Source organism: Lemur catta, chromosome 3, assembly GCF_020740605.2.
Source record: "Lemur catta isolate mLemCat1 chromosome 3, mLemCat1.pri, whole genome shotgun sequence".
In the NCBI taxonomy this organism is placed as follows: domain Eukaryota; kingdom Metazoa; phylum Chordata; class Mammalia; order Primates; family Lemuridae; genus Lemur; species Lemur catta.
The window spans coordinates 72,647,632-72,667,990 of NC_059130.1; the positions used below are offsets into that span (position 1 = coordinate 72,647,632).

The following is a 20,359-nucleotide window of genomic DNA, read 5'->3' on the forward strand; positions in this document are numbered from 1 at the left end:
TGATAGTAAAACTTTAGACATTTAGTCTATTTTTTATTTCCATACATGTAAATACAAAACATTTGTGAACACATGGCTGTCTTGAAGTGAGAACATAAGTTAGACAATAGTCATCATAATTTTGTTATCCAAATCATGGCATGATATAGAGCAAAAATTCTGAAACTTTTTGGTCTTAGGGCCCTTTCATACTCTTAAAAATCACTAATAGCCCCAGAGAAATTTTGCTTATAGGGGTTATATCTATTGGTATCTACCATACTATAAATTAAATCAGGAATTTGAAAAATAATTATTTATTCATTCATTCTTAAATAATAAACCCATTAAATGTTAATATAACATGTTTTTATAAAAAATAACCATATTTTCCAAAACAAAAATCTTCAGTGAGAGGAGTGACATTGTTTTATTTCCCATATACCCACTAGTGCTTTTTTTTAACATATTTTTTTTATTAGTCTATTCCTCCAACACTTCGTTTGTATTTTTCCTGAAACAAGAATCGAGGGAAGATAATAGCACTAAAAATGGACATTAGTGAGGTTTCATGATGGAATTTTCAACCTTTATCCCTGTAAACCAGTAATCAACCTTTGAATTAATTAGACTCATTTATCTTTGATAAGTTTTTTCATACTTTTAAGAGAACTCTCAATTTTTAAAAATTAAAATGAAAAGAAAACTAAGTATATGACTAACCTAGCATCCATATTTACTTGCATAATTTCCCCATTTTTCATTTTGTCTTTTCACGCTGAATCAAGGCATTTAGTGGAAAAGTCAGGGCATAAGAGTTCTAAATATGAAGCACACTCATTACAAATATCATTAATGTTTGATATTCTCATTGTATTACTGAAGAACACTGATTAATCCAAAACTATATAGGAATCAAAGCCAAGGGTAAATTAGGATCTAGTGTTTATAATTTTTAGAAACTTTATACAGTTTTAGGGGCAGGATACAAAAGCTATCTTAATTGAAGTGTGGCATTTACCTGACAATAAAAGAATGAGATGGTTTGTAAAATAAACATGTGTAAACTGTAAAAAGTGTCATGAAGGAAACAAAACAGGAGCAGGGACGGAGAAAACTCACTGGTGGTCAATTGGTGGAAGGGCATTTAGGGAAGGCCTCACTGTGGAGGAAACATTTAAATCCAGACCTGGAGCCTGTTACTCACAGTGTTGTGAACCTGCATTATTGACACCACCTGGAAGCTTGTGAAAGATGCAGAACCTCAGGCCCCTCGGAGCCCAGACCTAGTGGATCAGAATCTGCCTTTGAACAAGATTCTCAGGTAATTTGAGTGCACATTGAGGTTTAGGAGTGTGGGCCTAGATGACATAAAGTAATCAGTCTTATGAAGAGTGGAGAAAGAATATTTCTGGTAAAGGTAAACAAGTAAGAAATCTCTGAGACAGGAAAAAGCCTGGCCTATTGGAAGCACAGGAGAAGGGTCAGTGTGGCTGCAGCCTAGTAAATAAGATGAGTGATAGGATTATTGAATGGTAGATGTTATTATAGTCACATGTTGCCTTCTGAGAAATGCATTGTCAGGCACTTTCATCATTGCGAGAACACGGTGGAGGGCACTTACACAAACCTAGATGGTACAGCAGCCTGCTACACACCTAGGCTATATGACAGCCTATTGCTCCCAGGCCATAAAACTGGGCAGTATGTTACTGTACTGAAACTGCAGGCAATTGTAACACAATGGTAAGTATTTGTGTATTTAAATACATCTAAACATGGAAAAGGTATAGTAAAAGTACAGTACTAAAATCTTACAGGACCACTGTCATATATGTGGTTCATCATTGACCGAAATAGTATGTGGCACATGACTGCACTACCACCATCGTCAGGCCTGTATAAACTGTTTACAATAACATTTCTTAACTGTGCAACATTATTATTTTTGGTAGGGAGAAAGTCCCAGAATATAGTATCTGAAAGTCTGGGATGACAGACTTTCAGATACTATATTTCTCAAGTAGTTACATCCCTACTTTAGGTGATTTTTAGAAAACGTTTCTCTAAGATGTACGTCCCAAATTTCTTCTGCCTTTTCTCCTGTGAATTAGAGTTCCACATCTTTCATTATGGTGGCCACCCTCTTGTCAATTCCATTATAGGTGATGCCCAGAACTGGCAGAGAAAAGTCTCAGGGAACACCTAAACTATTAGTACCTATTGATTTTGAGTGGATACCTCTGTTTACACAACTAATGCTTGAGTGGCTTTCTGGACAGTTCCATTATGATATTGGCTGATCTTGATTATGGTCAATCAAAGTGGCGATTTCCTCCCACTCCCACATGAATCTCCATTAAGTTCTACTGGGTCTTTCAATGAAGCCCCCACCCTGTCCAGCTCTGTCACCCAATATGTGCATTTCTTCTGGCTTTCTGGCATCTGAGAATTTAATACGAATGAGCAGCTTTAACAGAAGGCTCACTACTCTGCCTTCTCAGGGTTCACAGATGCTCTAATTCCTGGTCACTCACCCTGCTTTTCTGGAAGAAGTCTTTTCTCTGAGCAACTGAATGCTGTTGACAGCCAACCAATGTTTCTAAATCTGTTCCTTTTGAACATAGTAGTGAAAAAGCTTATATCAGGTCACTATTTGAACAGCTGAGCTTTCTCCACTTTTATAATTCAACTATTAGGAAGATTTCTAGGGACATGAGTAAATGCTGATGGTAATGTTAGAACCAAGACTGACTTGATGTTACAGTGTGTGCACAGAGTCAGACTGCAACGCCCGAAAACCAACAGTCTATTGACAGAATCTAGTTCTCAGCACAACCAAAGTCAGGGCTCCACTTCCTACTGAAAAAGTAACTTTTCTATGTCCATATTTAGGTTATCAAACCTCTTTAATTTATCTTCAAAGAGCTAGGGCAATTAGTTTTATAAGAAATGTCAATATAACTGGCAAAATACCAATCATGACGTTAGTAGGGATGAATGAAGTTGAATTCAGTTTCCCCTGAGTAGTGACCCAAAGAAGAAAGATTAGTGCCTGAGAATATAATTAGATAGGAAGAGTTTTTAAAAAGCATCAGACTGATAAAGGCAATTACTTTTGTGTACCCGCAAAGGAAGTAAAGTTCTCTCTATTATATACTGGAAAAAATGGAAGTAACTACAGAGAGAAACATACTGTGTGGTGTGGGTATTAAATTATAAAAAAATGGTTGAGACTTCTACCACTTTCTACAGTCCGAACATTTGAATTTGAATTTTGTTGAATTGTTCCACTCTTTAAAAGTGGAGCTTTGCATAACAGTAGTTACTTGCTGACTTGGCAGGAGATGGAGGGGGAGCGGGTTGAGGATGGGGGAGAGGTGAGGGACATGCTCACCATCTTGATTGCAGTGGTAATGGCTTCAGGGTTTTTTACCTATGCCCAAACTTATCAAATAGTGGACTTTAAATATATGCAGTTTGTTGTATGTCAGTTATAGCTAACAAAGCTGTTTAGAAAAAAAAAAAAAAATGAAACTTTCCCCTCCTGAGTATACCCAAATTTGCTAAATTAAGAATTTATATAATTTTTCACACCAAGATACGGAACAAGATCCTGAAAAATTGGCCTTACATAATTTTAGAATGAAGACAGATTATATTGATTTCTCACTTTACACAAACTGTAAAGAAAAATGTTTTAGGGAAACATTGATGATACGTATTCTTAAAGAACTATAAATCAAATAGCCATGGCAATACAAAATTAGAAATAAATTGCTATCAAATAAATGGGGTATATTTCATCTTAGAAGACAATGCTGGACTTTTATCTTGAAGTTTTAAAAACTATTAGCTAAAGCAGATGTTTTTCTCTTTAGCTTCTATAAATACATTAAGCTCCTATAAATATCAAGTATTACTAATAGTATAATGATAGATGTACATACTGCAGGGCCTTATAAAAATTGGTTTGATTTTGCAGAAATATTCAAGTGAATTTAGAGCTGCTACTCTGTCAAAAACATCAAATTAATAATATCTGAAAAATATCAGCAAGAGTATAATTGAAGGTCTGGTTAACCATTTTGCTTGTGAAAGATTTGTGGTTAAATATTTCTCTTGATATTATATAGTTGGATGTCAGATATAAAATTAAATATATAGATACATATAAATAAAATATGGTCAAAAACAAGTTGACAGATAAACAAAATTATTGGTATCTTTAGGAGAAAGTGTTTTCAAGTAGAAAACTCAATATATCCTTTCATTTCTGGCTTTGGTGAGGCTGTCTGGTATGAAATGTTGGTACTTACTTTCCGATTGTATTGGGTAGCAGTGTAAGTTGATTGTCATCTACTTTTAGAGTGGTTAGTTTTTTCAACAGTCCTAAAAACAGAGAAGAAAGGTGATTAATACATAAAAGCATATTTATGACAGGAAATGTGATGCAAAGGAAATCAAATGAATCACTTGTGGTGAATGCTTGGCATGTTAATTGGCTACACTCTACCTATATAAACCCATAAACCGATATTTATGTGCAGTCTAGTTTTGACCTTCTTCTGGTTGCAAAAAAATTGTTTCCATCAATGAGAGTTCAAGAACATCAATGTAGAGAAGTCAACAAAACACAGGGCTCCACAGACACCTGAGTTGACACCAATACTGCTACATTTCCCTTTTCTATTCTTTAGCAAATGGACCAGTTGAAATTTTTCAAGCCAGTTGTGATTTATATTTAATTAACTCCTAAGCACTAGTAACTGACATTCCTGTTGGGATACGAATTGAAAACAAATCCAAATTAAGCCTAATAATCAACGAGTGAATACTGAGGTATTGCAATGCAGTGGTTATAATTATGGTATTGGAAAACTACAACATATGACCTCATACTCTTTTTAGTACCATAAATCCTTGGCTTGGATCAGCAGTAAGCATGAAAACTTGCAATTGTTAATACACCAAGTAGAACTGGCCAAGAACTGAAGTTACAACTATTCATCTTGCTCTATCTGATTTATGCCCTCAGTACCTTTATGGCTTGCTCTCCTCCCAGGATTTTAATGAGCAATAGCCACAGAGTAATTGAAGAACAGCTGCTTTGACATAATCAACTCCCTTACCCAGCCATTAAGTAACTTATAGTATTTGTATGGCCTAAATAGCCAAAATCCAAGGGCAAAGCATTAACATTTTCAAAATTTTTGTTTTACATTGGAACTACACATGTAGACTATAGATTACTGTGTTCCGCGAAAAATTTGTTCTGATGGATATAGTATGCTTCATGGTCAAATATATTTTGAGAAATGCCAAACTAAACAAAATTAAACAGCTTTATTTAATACAGTTTTTTCTCATTATATATTTTTTTATTGAAGTTAAATTTAGGTAAAATAAAATGCACAGGTTTTAGATGTACAGTTCTCAGGGTTTTGGTGAATGTATTCCCCAAGGTAACTCCCACCCTAATTAAGACATGAAACATTTCTACCACTCCAATAAATTTGTTTTGTGCCTCTATTTAATTCTTTCCACATGGGCAGCCACTAATCTTTTTACCGTGAGAGATGAATTTTCCCTTCTCTAGGAATTCATATAAATGGAATCAATACAGTATGTAGCCTTTTGTATCTTTCCTTTGAGCCACATAATGTTTCTGAAATCAATCCATATTGTTGTGTCTGTAGGGATCTTAACATTGGAGTATAAGCCGAGTTGGTACGAGGGTGCTTGGTGATCTGCATAAATGGGGGTACAGGACAGGCGTTGTTAGGGGATCTGGGTTGTATGTCCATATTTCTGTGGCAGGGACTGGTCTGGACTCCACCCTCCAGTATCTGCTGCTGATGAGCTTCTTGTTTTTGCTGATTCTTGCATTTTGAGTTTTGCTCCGTGGTTCTCCAACCAAACCTGCAGTACTGTCAGATGTTTGTCAATTTTTGAGGCCATCTCTTTCTGAAGGCTGGGGTTTGGGTATGGATTCTTATTGAACAAAATGTTCAAATCTTCCAGTTGCTTCTCAGTGAACATGGTTCGTTTTCTGTATGAATGCATCTGGCACTTGCTTTTAGGAAGGTCCTCTGAGCCGGACATCTTCTGATCCAGATGTGCTCCTTTGATCAGGTCTTTAATAAAGTTTTTCTAGGAGCTTTTAATATACTAAAGTAACAATGTGACTCTCCAAAGTTATTATGGAATTTGGGTGCGTGCGCGTGTGTGCATGGACAATATGCCGTAAAGTTAGTGTTTTGTGAACATCCTTTGGGAAGCACTGCTCTAGATCAGGCCCATCCCTTCTCAAGTATTTTGAGGGTTCCCTAAAGGCATAGGGTAAGTCACAAAAAGTCTGAAATAAAGCTGTTGCTGTGCTTTAAATTTCAGTATGCTCAGTTATATAGTCTTCAGAAGCATTCAGGATTCTATTCCAGTGGAGAGAAATGTTATCACTGTTAGACTGCTATGAGAAAATACCTACAACATTGGGAGCTTACTACATCAGCTTGAAAACAACAGCACCTGGGAAACAGGACAATTCACACTGGGGCAATTTATATACGAAGTAGGAACACCCACTGCCATATTCATCTTCATTCAAAAGGTGGTTGAATCATTTTAGTTTCTCTAGTGTGTATGTTAAAATATCAACCTTGGAAATATAAAAGAACACCTGAGCTTGTTTTTAAGTTATGGCAAGAAAACAGGGTCCTGTGAATTGCAGCTAAATTTTTTATGACTTGGTAGCTGATCAGACTAGTGGTGCTGCCCACCGGTGGTGCTGGAGGAGGGTTGACAGCTTCAACACCACCTGACTGGGTAACAAGGCGTTCGGGGCCAGCTTACAGATGGCTGAGCACACACCTCGGAGCCACTGTGCAAAGCACTCTTTCAGGGGATCGGTCCCCAGCTCTGAAATGATGTGGTGAAAACCTTGAAGCAAGTTGGGGACTAAGGCCATATGTAGTGGCTCTGAGAAGAAGCTCTGTCAAGTGGCTCTTTTTTTTTAAATTTCAGCTTATTATGGGTGTACAAAAGTTTAGGTTATGTATATTGCTCATGCCTCCCCAGCCTCCCAGTCAGAACTTCAAGCGTGTCCATTCCCCAGACAGTGCGCATCGCACTCATCATGTAGGTATGCACCCATCCCCTCCCCCCACCCCCCACATCTGCCCGACACTCAATTGGTGTTATTCCCAAATGTGCACTTAGGTGATGATCAGGGAAACCAATCTGCTGGTGAGTACATGTGGTGCTTGTTTTTCCATTCTTGGGATACTTCACTTAGTAGAATGGGTTCCAACTCTCTCCAGGAGAACAAAAGAGATTCTACATATCACCGTTATTTCTTATAGCTGAGTAATACTCTTTTTGACAGCTTTGAAGGTTAGGCCTCCCTGCTCAGCAACATGTCTGTGTGTTTAAAGGAACCTCATTCACTTGTGACTTTGCTGCTCAGATTGTATCTAAGGGGAGACTCTGAGCAGATTCTGGAGCTTCTGTAGAATGTCACTGTTCCCGATGTGGAATTAGGCCACCAGTCTAATCCTCATTTCTCATGTCTTCCTCTGGCAGATGATTGCTTTACTGCATTTCTGTACCATATCTGCTTGGACTCCCTTCTACTCTACAGAAATCAAAGGTATCTCATCCTATTCTTTCTTTCTCCTTGTGCCCTTCTCCAATTCTCCACCTCTTTATCCTGTCCTCTCAACTAAGAAGTGCTGGAGAGAAAGAAAAAGGAGGCTTTTTACTACGATTTTAGCTATGTATATATAAATATATAATTAGCATCCACATATTAAACATTAATATAATTTGTTATTAAAATAGCTAATATTCACATGGAATTTAAATATATGTAATAGAACTTTGAAATTAAATAGCTGTGTACTCATCAAATCTAAGATTATAATAATTATTTTATTATTATAATAGTTGCTTACTATATGTCAGGTAGGATTCTAAGCAATTTCATGTATATTAATTCATTTATTCCTCAAAATAATCTCATGATGCAAGTACTATTACTACTCTCACTTTATAGATGATGAAACTGAGGCACAGAGAAATTAAGTAACTTGTCTAAGGTCATACAGCTAGTAAGGTAGAAAAGTCAGAATCTGAACTCAGGTAATCTGACTACAAAACCTGTGCCCTTAAATAAGATAAATTAATTTGGAAGGTAAAAAATTATATTTTCCTTTATTGAGTGTCGCTGCTATTCAAAGAAACTGATAATTAAAACTCTCTATCTAGAAGAGGAAAAGAGTCCTCTTCAATTTCTCTGGAACCAGCACAAGGAAAGTGATTCAGCACACAGGATTTGTCGTTGAGTGTACCACTCCATTCAAATACCCCACAGCTGCAGAGGAACTCAAATAGACATGATGGAAGTAAAGATTTTATTTTAGTTGCTATATCCTTCTATTAATACTATGAAGATTCTTATCTTTTATTCTTTTAAGTGTTGGTAATCCAATAGATAATAAGGAAGACATGATGCAAGTTGCCATCCAGTTACCATCAATGAATTATTCTTGGGCCTCAGAATAGAGCTCTCAGTCTCCTAACCCAGCTACTTCTCTTGACCAAGAAAGGCATTCCTGGAGGAAAGTCAGTCATTCTACATCTATAATCAGGGACTGTGGCAACTCTGCAGATGTATTAAAACAATTTCCCTTGAAAGGTCAATAAGGCCCAAAGATAGTTTGAAGAGTAAGCTACTGTAACAGTTACTTTCTTCATTGGGAGCCATTCAGATCCTAAACGAAGTTGTAAAATATATACCACCTACCTGTCTGAATCTGTTTTACGCCAGCCCAGTATCTAGCGTGGTATTCTCTGTTACCTATACATGCTGCTTTCCTCAGACCAGGAGGCTAATTTCCTAGTTTGCTTTCTTGAAGGAAGATATTTTAAACAAATAATCATATCATGTTAATAATAATACTTCATTTTCTACCACCTTTTTAAAATCACACTTTCTGTGTTTTATTTTAAATGTGTCTCATAACCAGAATACAGATGAACTTGAAACTCTGGATCTTTTAATAAAATAAGTTTAATCTATTAAATCCATTATATTTGTTGTGATTTATGACAAATGATTTGAATTTATTTTTACCATCTTATTTTGTGTTTCTATTTCTATGATTTTTAAAATTTTATTTTTCTTTCTTCTGCTGTATAAATATTTTCTTTCATACCTCTCTTCCTCCTCTGCTGGTTTGGAAATTACAAATTGTATTTCTATTAAGTAGATATTAATACATTTAAATTTTTAACATGTAGCAAATATTTAACCTAATATTTTCTACAAATTCTAAAGTTATTCAGTATTTCTAGCCTCTTCCTGAACAAGATAATGTCCTTAGCACTCAGTAACCCTTTCTGACAATGCTTTTCCATATTTTTTATTTCCATATTTTAAATATAAAAGATTTCTCTTTTACAGTCACTACTTATTTAGATATAACAGCTTAATTTACCAAATCAGTTCCTTTATTAAGGGTCCTCACTCATGAATGAGTGTTTAGCTGGGTATAGAAATCCAGCCTGCCTGTTATTATTCTTCAGTACTTCAAGATATTACTCCACTGTCCAGAAGCTACTTTCACGGATGAGAATTATGACACCTCTAATTATTATTTTGTATATGAGCTCTTTTTGTCCTATGGAAGCTTTTAAAATTTTTTTTCCTTTATCTTTGCAGTTTCACAACAATAAGGCAGGGTGAATTTATTATATTTATCCCTTTTAGCATTATCTGTGTGCATTTAATATGAGAAATTACTAGTATCTTTAATGCCAAAAGAATACTCTCAAATATTTTTTCTTTGAATAGTTTCTCTGCCATTCATCTTTCCTGTATTTCTGAAGAATACAATTTTTAAAACTTTTTTATTTTTAGAATACAATTTCCATTCTATTCTCCATGTCTCTTAACTAATCTTTAATATTTTCCATTGAAAAAAATCTCTATGTGCCCATTCTGTTCCTCAGTATTATCTGCCAATTTACTAATTCTGAACCTGATTATGTGGTCCTCTATCATAGCTATTGCATTTTTTATTTCCCTATGTAGTATTTTCAATTCCAGGATTTATTTTTTAATTTCTTTTTTAAAAAATTTTTGACACTTTATAATCATGTATATTTATGGGATACACAGTGATACAATGATATATGTATATAGTGTGGCATGATTGAATCAAACTAATTAACATATCCATCACCTCAAATACTTACCATTTATTCCTCCTGTCTAATAATTGTTCCTTTTCCATAATCATCTATTCTTAGTCATGGCTCTTGTTTTATAAGGTCTTATTATTTTTATGAATGTCATTCTTCCTTTGATCTATTTGAAGATCTATACATACTTATTAATAAAATCATTTTTACATTGCTTGATAACTTCTGTTTCCGTTGGGGTAAATTCTCCTGGTTGGTTGAATTATTGGTTGTTATGACCTTTGTTTTCCTTTGAAATATTTGCTCACAAGCTCATTTGTGAGAGTGAGTGTTTTCTCCTTCACTATGCTCCCCCAGCCCTGTCTGGATGTCTTCTGGTTACCTCCACCTGATCCCCAGGTTTCTAGAGTTCAGAACCAGGTCTTGTTAGCAACATGGTATTCTCTTCCTGTGTGGATATTGCAGATCCAGTCCAAACCAGCTTGTGACTTGCCATAATTTTCAGCAGTTTCAACCTTTCTGTTCTCTCCTTCCTCCATAGCTCCGCACACTAGTTGTAGGTTTTTTCAGTCTCTCTTCACAGAAAAGGGACCCCTGCCTTAATCTTTTGTAAACTCTGATTCCTCTGTTATGCTTAAGGCATTTCTATTTTTTATTTCACTACAGGAGCTTCTTGTGGCTGCTGTTTGTGGTCCAGAGCCCAACAGGCCTGGGGTAATTGCTGTGCTTCAATTCTGTCTCAGCTTCAGGTAGATGCTCATTCTTCTTAAGGATGGCTAAAATTCTTTTATTTGTTAAATATTCAAGGAGCACCTACCATATGCCAGGCACAGTTCTTGGCACTGAGGAGGCAGCAATGAAGAAAAATATATTCTTTGAATATATGTGGTTTTTCTATCCTCATCATGTATTTGAATCGGTATGGAATGGTGGTTGAGTAGGGGTGTCAGGTTATGTATTAAGTCACTCTTGACCAGTGATCTTGAGCAGTGAATGTTCTTTTTAACTATTATACTTCCTTACCTGTTACAACATAAACCAGTATTTCCTAAACTTGTCTGGTTACAAGTTTCATCTAGGATGTTTGATAAAAATACAGATCAGAGAGCTTGCCATACTTTGTGAATCCGAATTTTCAAAGACAAAGTCTGGAAATGTGGAAGTGTTTGATAAAGCTCCCAGTTAAGACCCATGATTGAGCAGGTTGCAAAAATATCATTATAAAACATGTGATTGTATAAATCAAAAAGTCAGCAAATCTAGAAAGAAAGGAAAGTTAGACTTTGATTTTGCTAAAACTAATGCTCTTTATCAGCCTTATACAATGGCAAAATGAAAATAATGACATAGTGAAGAAAAAATTGGGAGACTACCTTTTCTTCAACTGGGCTACCTAGATTGTGACAATTTTTAGAAACATTAAGTTCCAAAACATGTAACACACCTGTTTCAAAGAGATTAAAATCTATATTCCTTATTTATATAAAAATTTATAAACACAAATAGATTGAGGGCTTACTATATACTAACAGATAAATTATCTGCCCTTATGAATCTTAACAATATGATAAAGATGATGTGTCTTTTTAAAAATAATAGAACAAAGAAAACGTTTTATATTTATGCATTTTCATATATTATTTCTATACTATTATAACAATGTTACAACAATATTAAAAATAGAACATAGCAACATCCTGTGGATAGAACTACTATAATTCTATCATGATATAAGGAGATGTACATAGTTACCAAATAACTATAAATCTAAGGTATATACTCCTTATCATGACTTTCACAACATGAAAGATCTAGCGATTTCTAAAATATATCAATTTAGTACGATCACCTTAATAGGAGAATCTTCTTGAATTTGACAGCTAAAGTTAATATTTCATTTTAAGATATTTGTAAAATACTATTTTATGATTTGCATAGTGAATTTACTAATTTATTAATATTAGACTAACAGTATATTACCTATACCTATAGACAAACTATACTGACAAAAAAGAAAATGGTATATTTGACATAAATATTCATGACAAAATATTATATTCTCACCTATAGAGTCAGGCAACTGTTGCAACATATTGGACGATAGTAAGAGGTCCTCAAGGGCTTCACATCCAGAAATATCCATGTCAACCGTTTCTATTCTGTTTTTTGACATATCCAGGTATACCAACATCTTTAACTTCCCTATAGACTTGATGACATTGCATAAACTCAGGGTTAGTTGAGAAAATTTCATGGGATATTTTAAAGTTGTAAAAACCACAATGCTGTAAAATTAATTTTAAAAGAAACCATAACAATAACAAGTGTTGGCAAGAACATGGAGATATTGTCAAACCTTCAAACATGGCTAGTAGAAATGTAAAATGATGCAGCTGCTTTGTAAAAAGATTTGGCAGCTTCTCAAAATGTTAAACATAGAGTTTCCATATGACGCAACAATCCCTAGGTATATACCTGAGAATGAAAACATATGTATACACAAGAACTTACACAAATGGTCACAGTTGCATTATTCACAATAGCCAAAAAGTGGTAACAACCCAAATTTCCACTAATTGATGAATGGATAAACAAAAATGTGGTACATACATATAATGGACTATTATTTGGCAATAAAAAGGAATAAAATATTGACACATGCTATAAAGTGGACGAGCCTTAAAAACATATGCAAAGTGCAAAATACCAGTCATAAAAGACCACATATTGTATGACTGCATTTATGTGAAATGTCCAGCATATGCAAATCCAAGAGATAGAAAGTAGAGCAGGGCTGCTAGGAACCAGGTGGAGGGGGCGTGGGAGTGACTGCTAATGAGTTCACAGATTCTTTTAGCGCTGATGAAAGTGTTCTAAAATTAGATAGTGGGGATGGTTGCACAACTATTTGAGTATTCTAAAACAACACTGAGTTGTGTATGGTATGGGAATTATATCTCAATGCCGCAGTTAGAAAACACAATAATCTTGGAGTTGGCGCTGAAACAATTAATGTTGACATGTTGATCCTTAAAATTTCAAATGGATAAGAAAGGTTTAAATTCTGATTTGGACTTTATCCTACTACTCAGATTCAATGTTTTGTTCGGTCAACCATCCTTTATGAGGATGTGCTATATACCAGTACCTGTGCTATAGATTGATGGACAATCATGACTAAGACAGCTAGGTATGGGGAGAGACTTGCCATGATGAAGACAGTTCTTGTCCTTAAGGAGTTCACAGTAGTAGTGAAGGAAACTTTCAGCTGAACAAATAATTATAATATCCTGTGATATGTGCAATAAAAAAGTATGTAGGGAATGCCACAGAAGAAAAGGAAAGGAGTGCAAATTGTCTGGAAGACAATGATTTTTAAGAAAGGAGAACATGTACTTGCAAGAAAGAACAGAACATGCATTCCCAGAGAAGTGTGAAAAAGCATGGCGTGTTTGAGGAAGAGTGAGAAATTCCAAGTGGCTGAATATAGTGATGAAGTTAGGATTATAGGAAGAAGCCAGCTGTTAAAAGGCCTTAGATGTGAGGAGATAATGAACTCTTATAGGCAAGGAAAGCTACCAGGCTTGTAAGATGGGGAATGCCATGCTCAGATTTGTGTTTAGAAGAAATGACTTCAGGGAACTTTCAAAGGCTGGAGTCAGGGACATCCAATTAGAAGTATTTTAGTTCTTTAGTAGTTAAGGCAGCAGAAGTGAAGATGAAGAGGGGATGGACTCAAGAGAAATTCAGAAGTAGAATGAATGGATTAGTAACTGATTGCTGAGGACAGAGGAGGAATCAACCCACATCTTGGGCAAGGAGGGAACAGTGATCACACGGGTGGAACACGGACTACAGGAGTTAAGGCAGGATGGAAGTTTTCATTTTCTTGTTCTTTAGGGCGTGTTTTATAAATAAATGTTCCACACATTTTGCTTGCTCAATGGTTCATCCATTTAGCTGGTTTACATGTGTACATTTTACCATTTTACTATATTGTCTGTTCTTATTTGACAGACTGTAAATAAATAAATATGTAATAAACACATTTGTTACATACACAAAAGCACACACTTGGCACTGTGCTAAGTACTTTATATAAATTATTTTATTTATTTTTTCATTTTTTGAAACATGGTCTTGCTCTGTCACCCAGGCTAGTGGTGTAGTGGTGTCGTCATAGCTCACGGCAGCCTTGAACTCCTGGGCTCAAGCAATCCTCCTGCCTCAGCCTCCTAAGTAGCTGGGGCTACAGGCAAGTGCCACCACTCCTGGCTAATACATTATTTGATATAATACTTCATATTCTTGCTACTCAATATGTGTTCACAGACTAGCAGCACTGACACCACCTGGGAGCTTGTCAGAAACGTAGAATCTCAGACTCACCCCAGACCTACTGAATCAGAATCTGCATTTTAACACATGTTAAAGCTTAGAGGTTAAGTAATGTCACACCTTGGGTTCTCTGGGAAGGAGAAGCAAAGATACAAGTTTATGAAAGAATGCTTTTTCAGATCAACACCAGAGAACAGGAAGAGATAGGGAAGAAACGGGCAAAGAAGTCAGGCTGTGATGAAATCTTGAGAAAGTCCTCAGCTGACCCTTCAAAGAACACTGAAATTGGACTTGCCCTGCAGTTGTTGTGAGTAGAGGCCAAAAGGCTGGGCGTTTATGTGTCCCTGCATTGGCAGATCATTGGATGGAGGTCTCTTGGAATGGAGGAGTAACGCTGGGTAAGGAGATTCTCTTCAGGTGAGGCAATGCTGAAGGGGGTGAAGCTGGAGGAATAGAGTAAGTTCTCTATTCCTAGAGGAAAATGTGTGAGAGCATCTAGTACAAGTAACAGTCCAAGGTTACCACATTGGTATGGGCTGGAGCTGAAATTCAAACTCACTTTCATAAGACTACAGACTGCACAGCCCACTTAATTATTGTATTGGCAGTTCCTGACCTCCATGTCCCTAATTAACCCAGGGCACATCTCTAACCTTGCTCCCTTAGCTCTCTACATGGTTGCAGAGTGTGAGCACAATCTCAGAGTGGGTGAATGTTTGCTAGGCTACATCAGAGTACTGGAATCAGAGTACTTTGGGTGAGTGAGGGCTGAGTTTCTCACCATTCTTAGAAATGTGTCACTTGGAAAAATACTGTCACTCTACTTATAGCTTTCCACCCCAAGGAACTATTACGTTGCCTAAGCTCACTCTTCTCTTCCAGCAAGCAATAAAAGGTGATATATGTGTCTACGTGTGTGTGTTTCTTTTTTTATTCCTTTATCAGGCGAAAATTTCTTTTGTCCTTGAAGCTTCCTTCATTGCTAGCTCCAGCATAACTCAGTATTTTGGTGTGCAGTTACTAAACACTCTTTTTGGAAGCAAAATAACATTGTGGTGTTTATTTTTGAGTCTTTCTCAAACTTCAGTTTCAAACACCTTAGCAAAAACAGCCTGGAGTGGTAGAGGGCCTTGGAGACATAATGTTGCAGAATCCTTGAGGACAGCAAATGTTGCTCCAACATCCCTCTGGCTGTAGAGGGATCTGTAGGTGAGCAGTGAACAGTGAATGAAAAGAGTGGAAACCACAAGTGAAAGAAGATGCTGGAGTTGGTTTAAAAATAAACACGTATCCAATGCAGTTTACTCATATTTCGGTTGATTAACCTTGATTGATGGTCACAGGATAGAGCTATGCAGAAGGCTAAATATTTTATCATTATTTATTTGCTTCTCTGATTTATGCAAAACAGAGTGGAAAATAATAGCCCAGGCTTCCAAAAGTATTTAAAAGGTATATTAACTTTATTATGATACATGAACTAAGAAAAAAGTGAACTTGCTTTTGTTCCTGTGGCTTATGACATTAAATATTTAGGATTAATCATTCTGTGGAATTGACAGACATGTGCTGCAACTGCACTCGAGATGAGCCTTTCAAAGTCGACTGTTTTTGGGTAATTGAAAAACAACTATTTGCCAGCACCGATATTCAGACAGCCATGCCTATTTATGGCAGGGAAGTGTGGGGTATTCTCACATAGGGGATAGCAAAATGCCAAATTCAAGTGTACTAAATAAAGTAAGGAATCTGTAGTAGTCCATGTGAAAAATCTTGCAAGACAGACAAATTAGGCAGCTTTATATGTTTTACAAAAGATTTCATCACTACCTCTCAATTTAAATAATAAGCTTATTGAGGAGTTTGGCATGTAAGTTGATCTGCACAGTTAGATTTTGGGAATGTAACCCTTATGAAAATCAAGAAGAACCTAATTCTCATTTGTACCTTCTGTTGGTTCTATAGGGAGCATCTTGGGCATCACAATGAACAGTAGCCTCTGTAGCTGGTTTGAATTATAGCTTCATCATTTATTTACTGGCTGTGTGACCTTGGGCTAAGTTACTTTTTCTGTGTTTCGGTTTTATCATCTATAAAATTGGGATGGTAATAGAACTTACTTCATAGGGTTGTTATGGCGAGTCAATGAATCAATATTTGGAAAACATCTAGAGAGTGCCTAGCCCATGGTAAATGCGTGTAAGTGCTTTTAATAAATAAATATAATGAAGAAGCAGGTATAAACTTCCAACTAGACATGCAATCTGATTCCTCAGTCTCTGCATGGGGAATGGATGAGTCTTACCTGTGTTGCCCTAGGATTTGTACGTACCTTGAATATGGCACAAATCAGGCTCTACTGTGTGTGGTAGAATCCAGATCTGTCTTTCCTGCTATGTGTGAACTCCTCAAACAAATATATTCAAGGTCATTGAATATATTATCTTTGTAAACCTGACATTAGCATAGTTTCCGATTCATAGAGGTATATTGGTAAATGATTTTTGAATAAATCAATAAATAGAAGATGTACATACTTTTCTGTTTTGTGTCTGTGATGATAGAAGTGTATCCTTTTGATAAAAGAAGTATTTTTTCCCTAATCTTTTTTCAAATTTTCTCCTTTATGTAGTTTCATGTTTGTTCAAAGAGAGAATAAGCTTCTTGTTGCTTTTGCTATCATTTTAAGTAGTTTTTAATGTCAATTCAGAAGAGAAATAAAATTGGCTTTGAGAACACACATCTAAACCTCTGTGTTGGCTGAAGACTTATTGCATATTCATTTGTTCTGGCTACTTTGTCCAATGCCAGGGGTTTGGAGTTATCCAAAACAACTGAGAGACTGTGTTTGCTCTGTGTGTGTGTGTGTGTGTGTGTGTGTGTGCACGCATGTGCAAGTGGCAAGGGGCAGTGTTTTGTGGCAAGCCATTCTTTCTCTAGATGGAAAAAAGCAGGAATACTTGCACTCAATCAGTTGACTGGTAAATCTACCACTCAGGAGATATTACTGAACTGTTGTTTAGTTGAGGAAAAAAACTGACTCTGATTTAACTTTCTGTTTTTAATACAGTGGGATTCTTGCTATTTTAAATAATTCAAATGGATTCTATTGGAAAATTGTCTCAATTGACAGAGATTTTTATTTCATGGAAGAGCTCTAACAATATGAGCAGAAATCATTGTCTAGATATCTATAAGAATCAGGTTAATTTTGTAAAAATAAAACTTGGTATTATATGTAGCATTTTGCCTTTTAATGATATAGTTATAAATTTTGCAGCTTTAAAAAAACAGTAAATGTGGAAGAGATGACAAATATACTCCAAAGAGAACAAGAAAAATTTTCATACATTTTGCACACCTATAACACTCACAAAAGATATATGAAATACTCAGAAAATAAATTAGTTGAAACAGTTGGTGACTGAATACTCCTAAGCAGTGTTATTTTACTTTGAAATATAAATGCTGAGAATTAAGATGAAATATTATCAGATACAACCAATGTATGACATAAATGTTAAACAACATGGCATAATAAAAACTTACATACCCCAGGTAGCACTTGTAATGCATTATTATCCATCCATAACTCCCTTAAGTTTTGTATTTGATCCATAACTTCAGGCTAGAAGAGAGGTAGAAAGGAGAGAGGAGAAGAAAACCAAATTAATCTTTTCTTATCACGAATATAAGATGTAATTTCTTAGATCTCAAGCTTTTATTTGGGAATCCAGTATTACTCATCTAAGAAATTCCAAGTTCAACAGACCTCCAGAAAAACTGGTAATTCCTGAGGTAGACAATCTGAAATTGATCTGGAATCAATCAAAACAATAATAATAAAAGTCAAGATCTATTACTCACCTACATTCTCCCTTAATACCTTCCAATGATTTTTTGTAGCATTAGTTACATTCTATTTGATAAGTGTCTGCTTTCTTCACTAGATTATAAGCCTTTGAAGGCCAGGGGAATTATTTTTGTAATCACTATATCCTCACATCCCTGTTGCTTACCATTGTACTTGGGCATATAGTAGGTTCTTACTGTGTGTATATTAGCTCCTTACACGCAAACACCCATGCGCACAGGCATTATGGTGCCATGATGTGATAATAGTGTGCATAAGACCCATTGACTTCTTATTCCTTCATTTTATCATCAAATAATTATTTGTTCAATAGTGGAGATGTGTAATGCACAATACAGAATCCTGCCTTGAAGTAGCAGATGGTCTAGATCTGGGGGAGAGAAATGCTTATAAATAACTAAAACACAAGGCAGCATATGGGAGAACAGAATACCTTAGAGAAGGTTAAAGAAGGAAGAAAGAATATGACCAAGGTTTACCCTGTAGTGCGTAATAAAATACTTTCATTCCCTAACTAGAACCTGTCTCTAAATTCTACCTCCCGAATGGCAGGCTATACAGAGAGAATAGAGGTTGCTATTGCTGCCAACATCATAAGCTCCCTTGTGGTGGCCTAATTTCTCTCTAGAGATTATCCCCTTCCACACTCTTCAGCCACTTGCTTCCTTTGACACCCGCTCCTTTTTTACCACCTCAGCGAGGTGACTAAGGCTGAAGCTAATCAGTGCATTGTATTCATCTGGCCACAGGGACTGGTTCAGGGATGGGAACATGACCCACTCAGAACCTATATAAAGCCATGAATCTTTGGCTGTGCCTTCTGGGGAAACAACTTTTTCTCTGCCCTGCTAGATTCAAAACTGGAAGGGTGCAGCTCTGGGAACTTCAGGCAGGAGGAAAAAGAGGAAAGTCTATCTGAGGATGGAGTCTTTCTAAAGAAAGTTGAGCTTAAAAGATGGATCCTGGTTGCATCATACTGTCTTGGGACTAAGCCACACCTGAAGCAAGATTTCCTATTTCTTTTTTTCTAATTGAAAGAATTAGTACCTACTGAAACAATAAAATACAAGCATAGTTCAGTAAAATTTGGGACCTAATTAGGAAAGCCAGTGCATTTCATAGAATACCTGTGGGAAACAACGGAATTGTATCAAAGTCAGCATCAGAATATTAGTAATTACAGGTCAGTGGAGGTTATACACATATCCATGACATATTAGGAGTGTTTCAGAGACTTCCAGACCTACTGTGGAGATAGTCTCTGATCCTTTTAGCCTTCCATTGCAATAGAACATAGTACGATTCTTGGGAGAAGTTTCCTTTATAAAAAGGGTCAAAATTTAAAGTTAGAGACATGACATTCTGCTGTGAAATCAGAGCCAAGTATGAGGGAGTATGGAGGATTTTTTTCTAATGTAGGAAAATGTTCCCATTACTACTTAGATTGTAGGGAACAGCCAGTGAATTATTCTGCCTGTACATTATGCTGGGCAGGGATGGAAAACATAAATGTACCGTGGTAAGCACACTCTGATACACAGAGGCTTTGAAGCAGAGGCTGGCTAGCAACAGTCACGTGGTGCAGTTTTCCCTAAGCCTAGGCATTACGCAAAGGTAAGGAGAAGAGAAAGAGCTGCACAATAAAACTGGAAATGCATATAATAGGACAGAGATTAATGTCTATGCTTGTAACAATAAGCATTATTCAGGGTACACTAGATTATGCTCCACTAACAAATTAATCCTGAAATCTCAGTGGCTTAACACAACAGGCTTACTTCCTCCTCCTGCTACTTGTCCAACATGGGTTTCTGCCCCACGATCTTGAGCTGGTGAGCTCAAGACTTCTAGAGGAGCTAAAGCAAGGGAAGAGAAAATGTGGAAAATTCACAACTGCTCTTAAAGACACCGGGCTGGAAGTGACATGTATATTTATGTGTATAGCTTATTGTCTAAACTATTTAT

The 20,359-nt window shown here is 36.1% G+C and overlaps 1 protein-coding gene across 1 annotated transcript in view; it reads right to left on the reverse strand.

Moving 5' to 3' along the window:
• LRRC7 (leucine rich repeat containing 7) overlaps window positions 1-20,359 on the reverse strand; it is a 496,095-nt gene that overhangs the window by 114,469 nt on the left and 361,267 nt on the right. The window contains exons 9-11 of the mRNA XM_045547767.1: window positions 18,074-18,148; window positions 12,247-12,391; window positions 4,299-4,371 (exon numbers count right to left, since the gene is read on the reverse strand). Coding sequence (XP_045403723.1) covers window positions 4,299-4,371; window positions 12,247-12,391; window positions 18,074-18,148 — 293 coding nt within the window. The remainder of the gene's footprint in view (window positions 1-4,298; window positions 4,372-12,246; window positions 12,392-18,073; window positions 18,149-20,359) is intronic.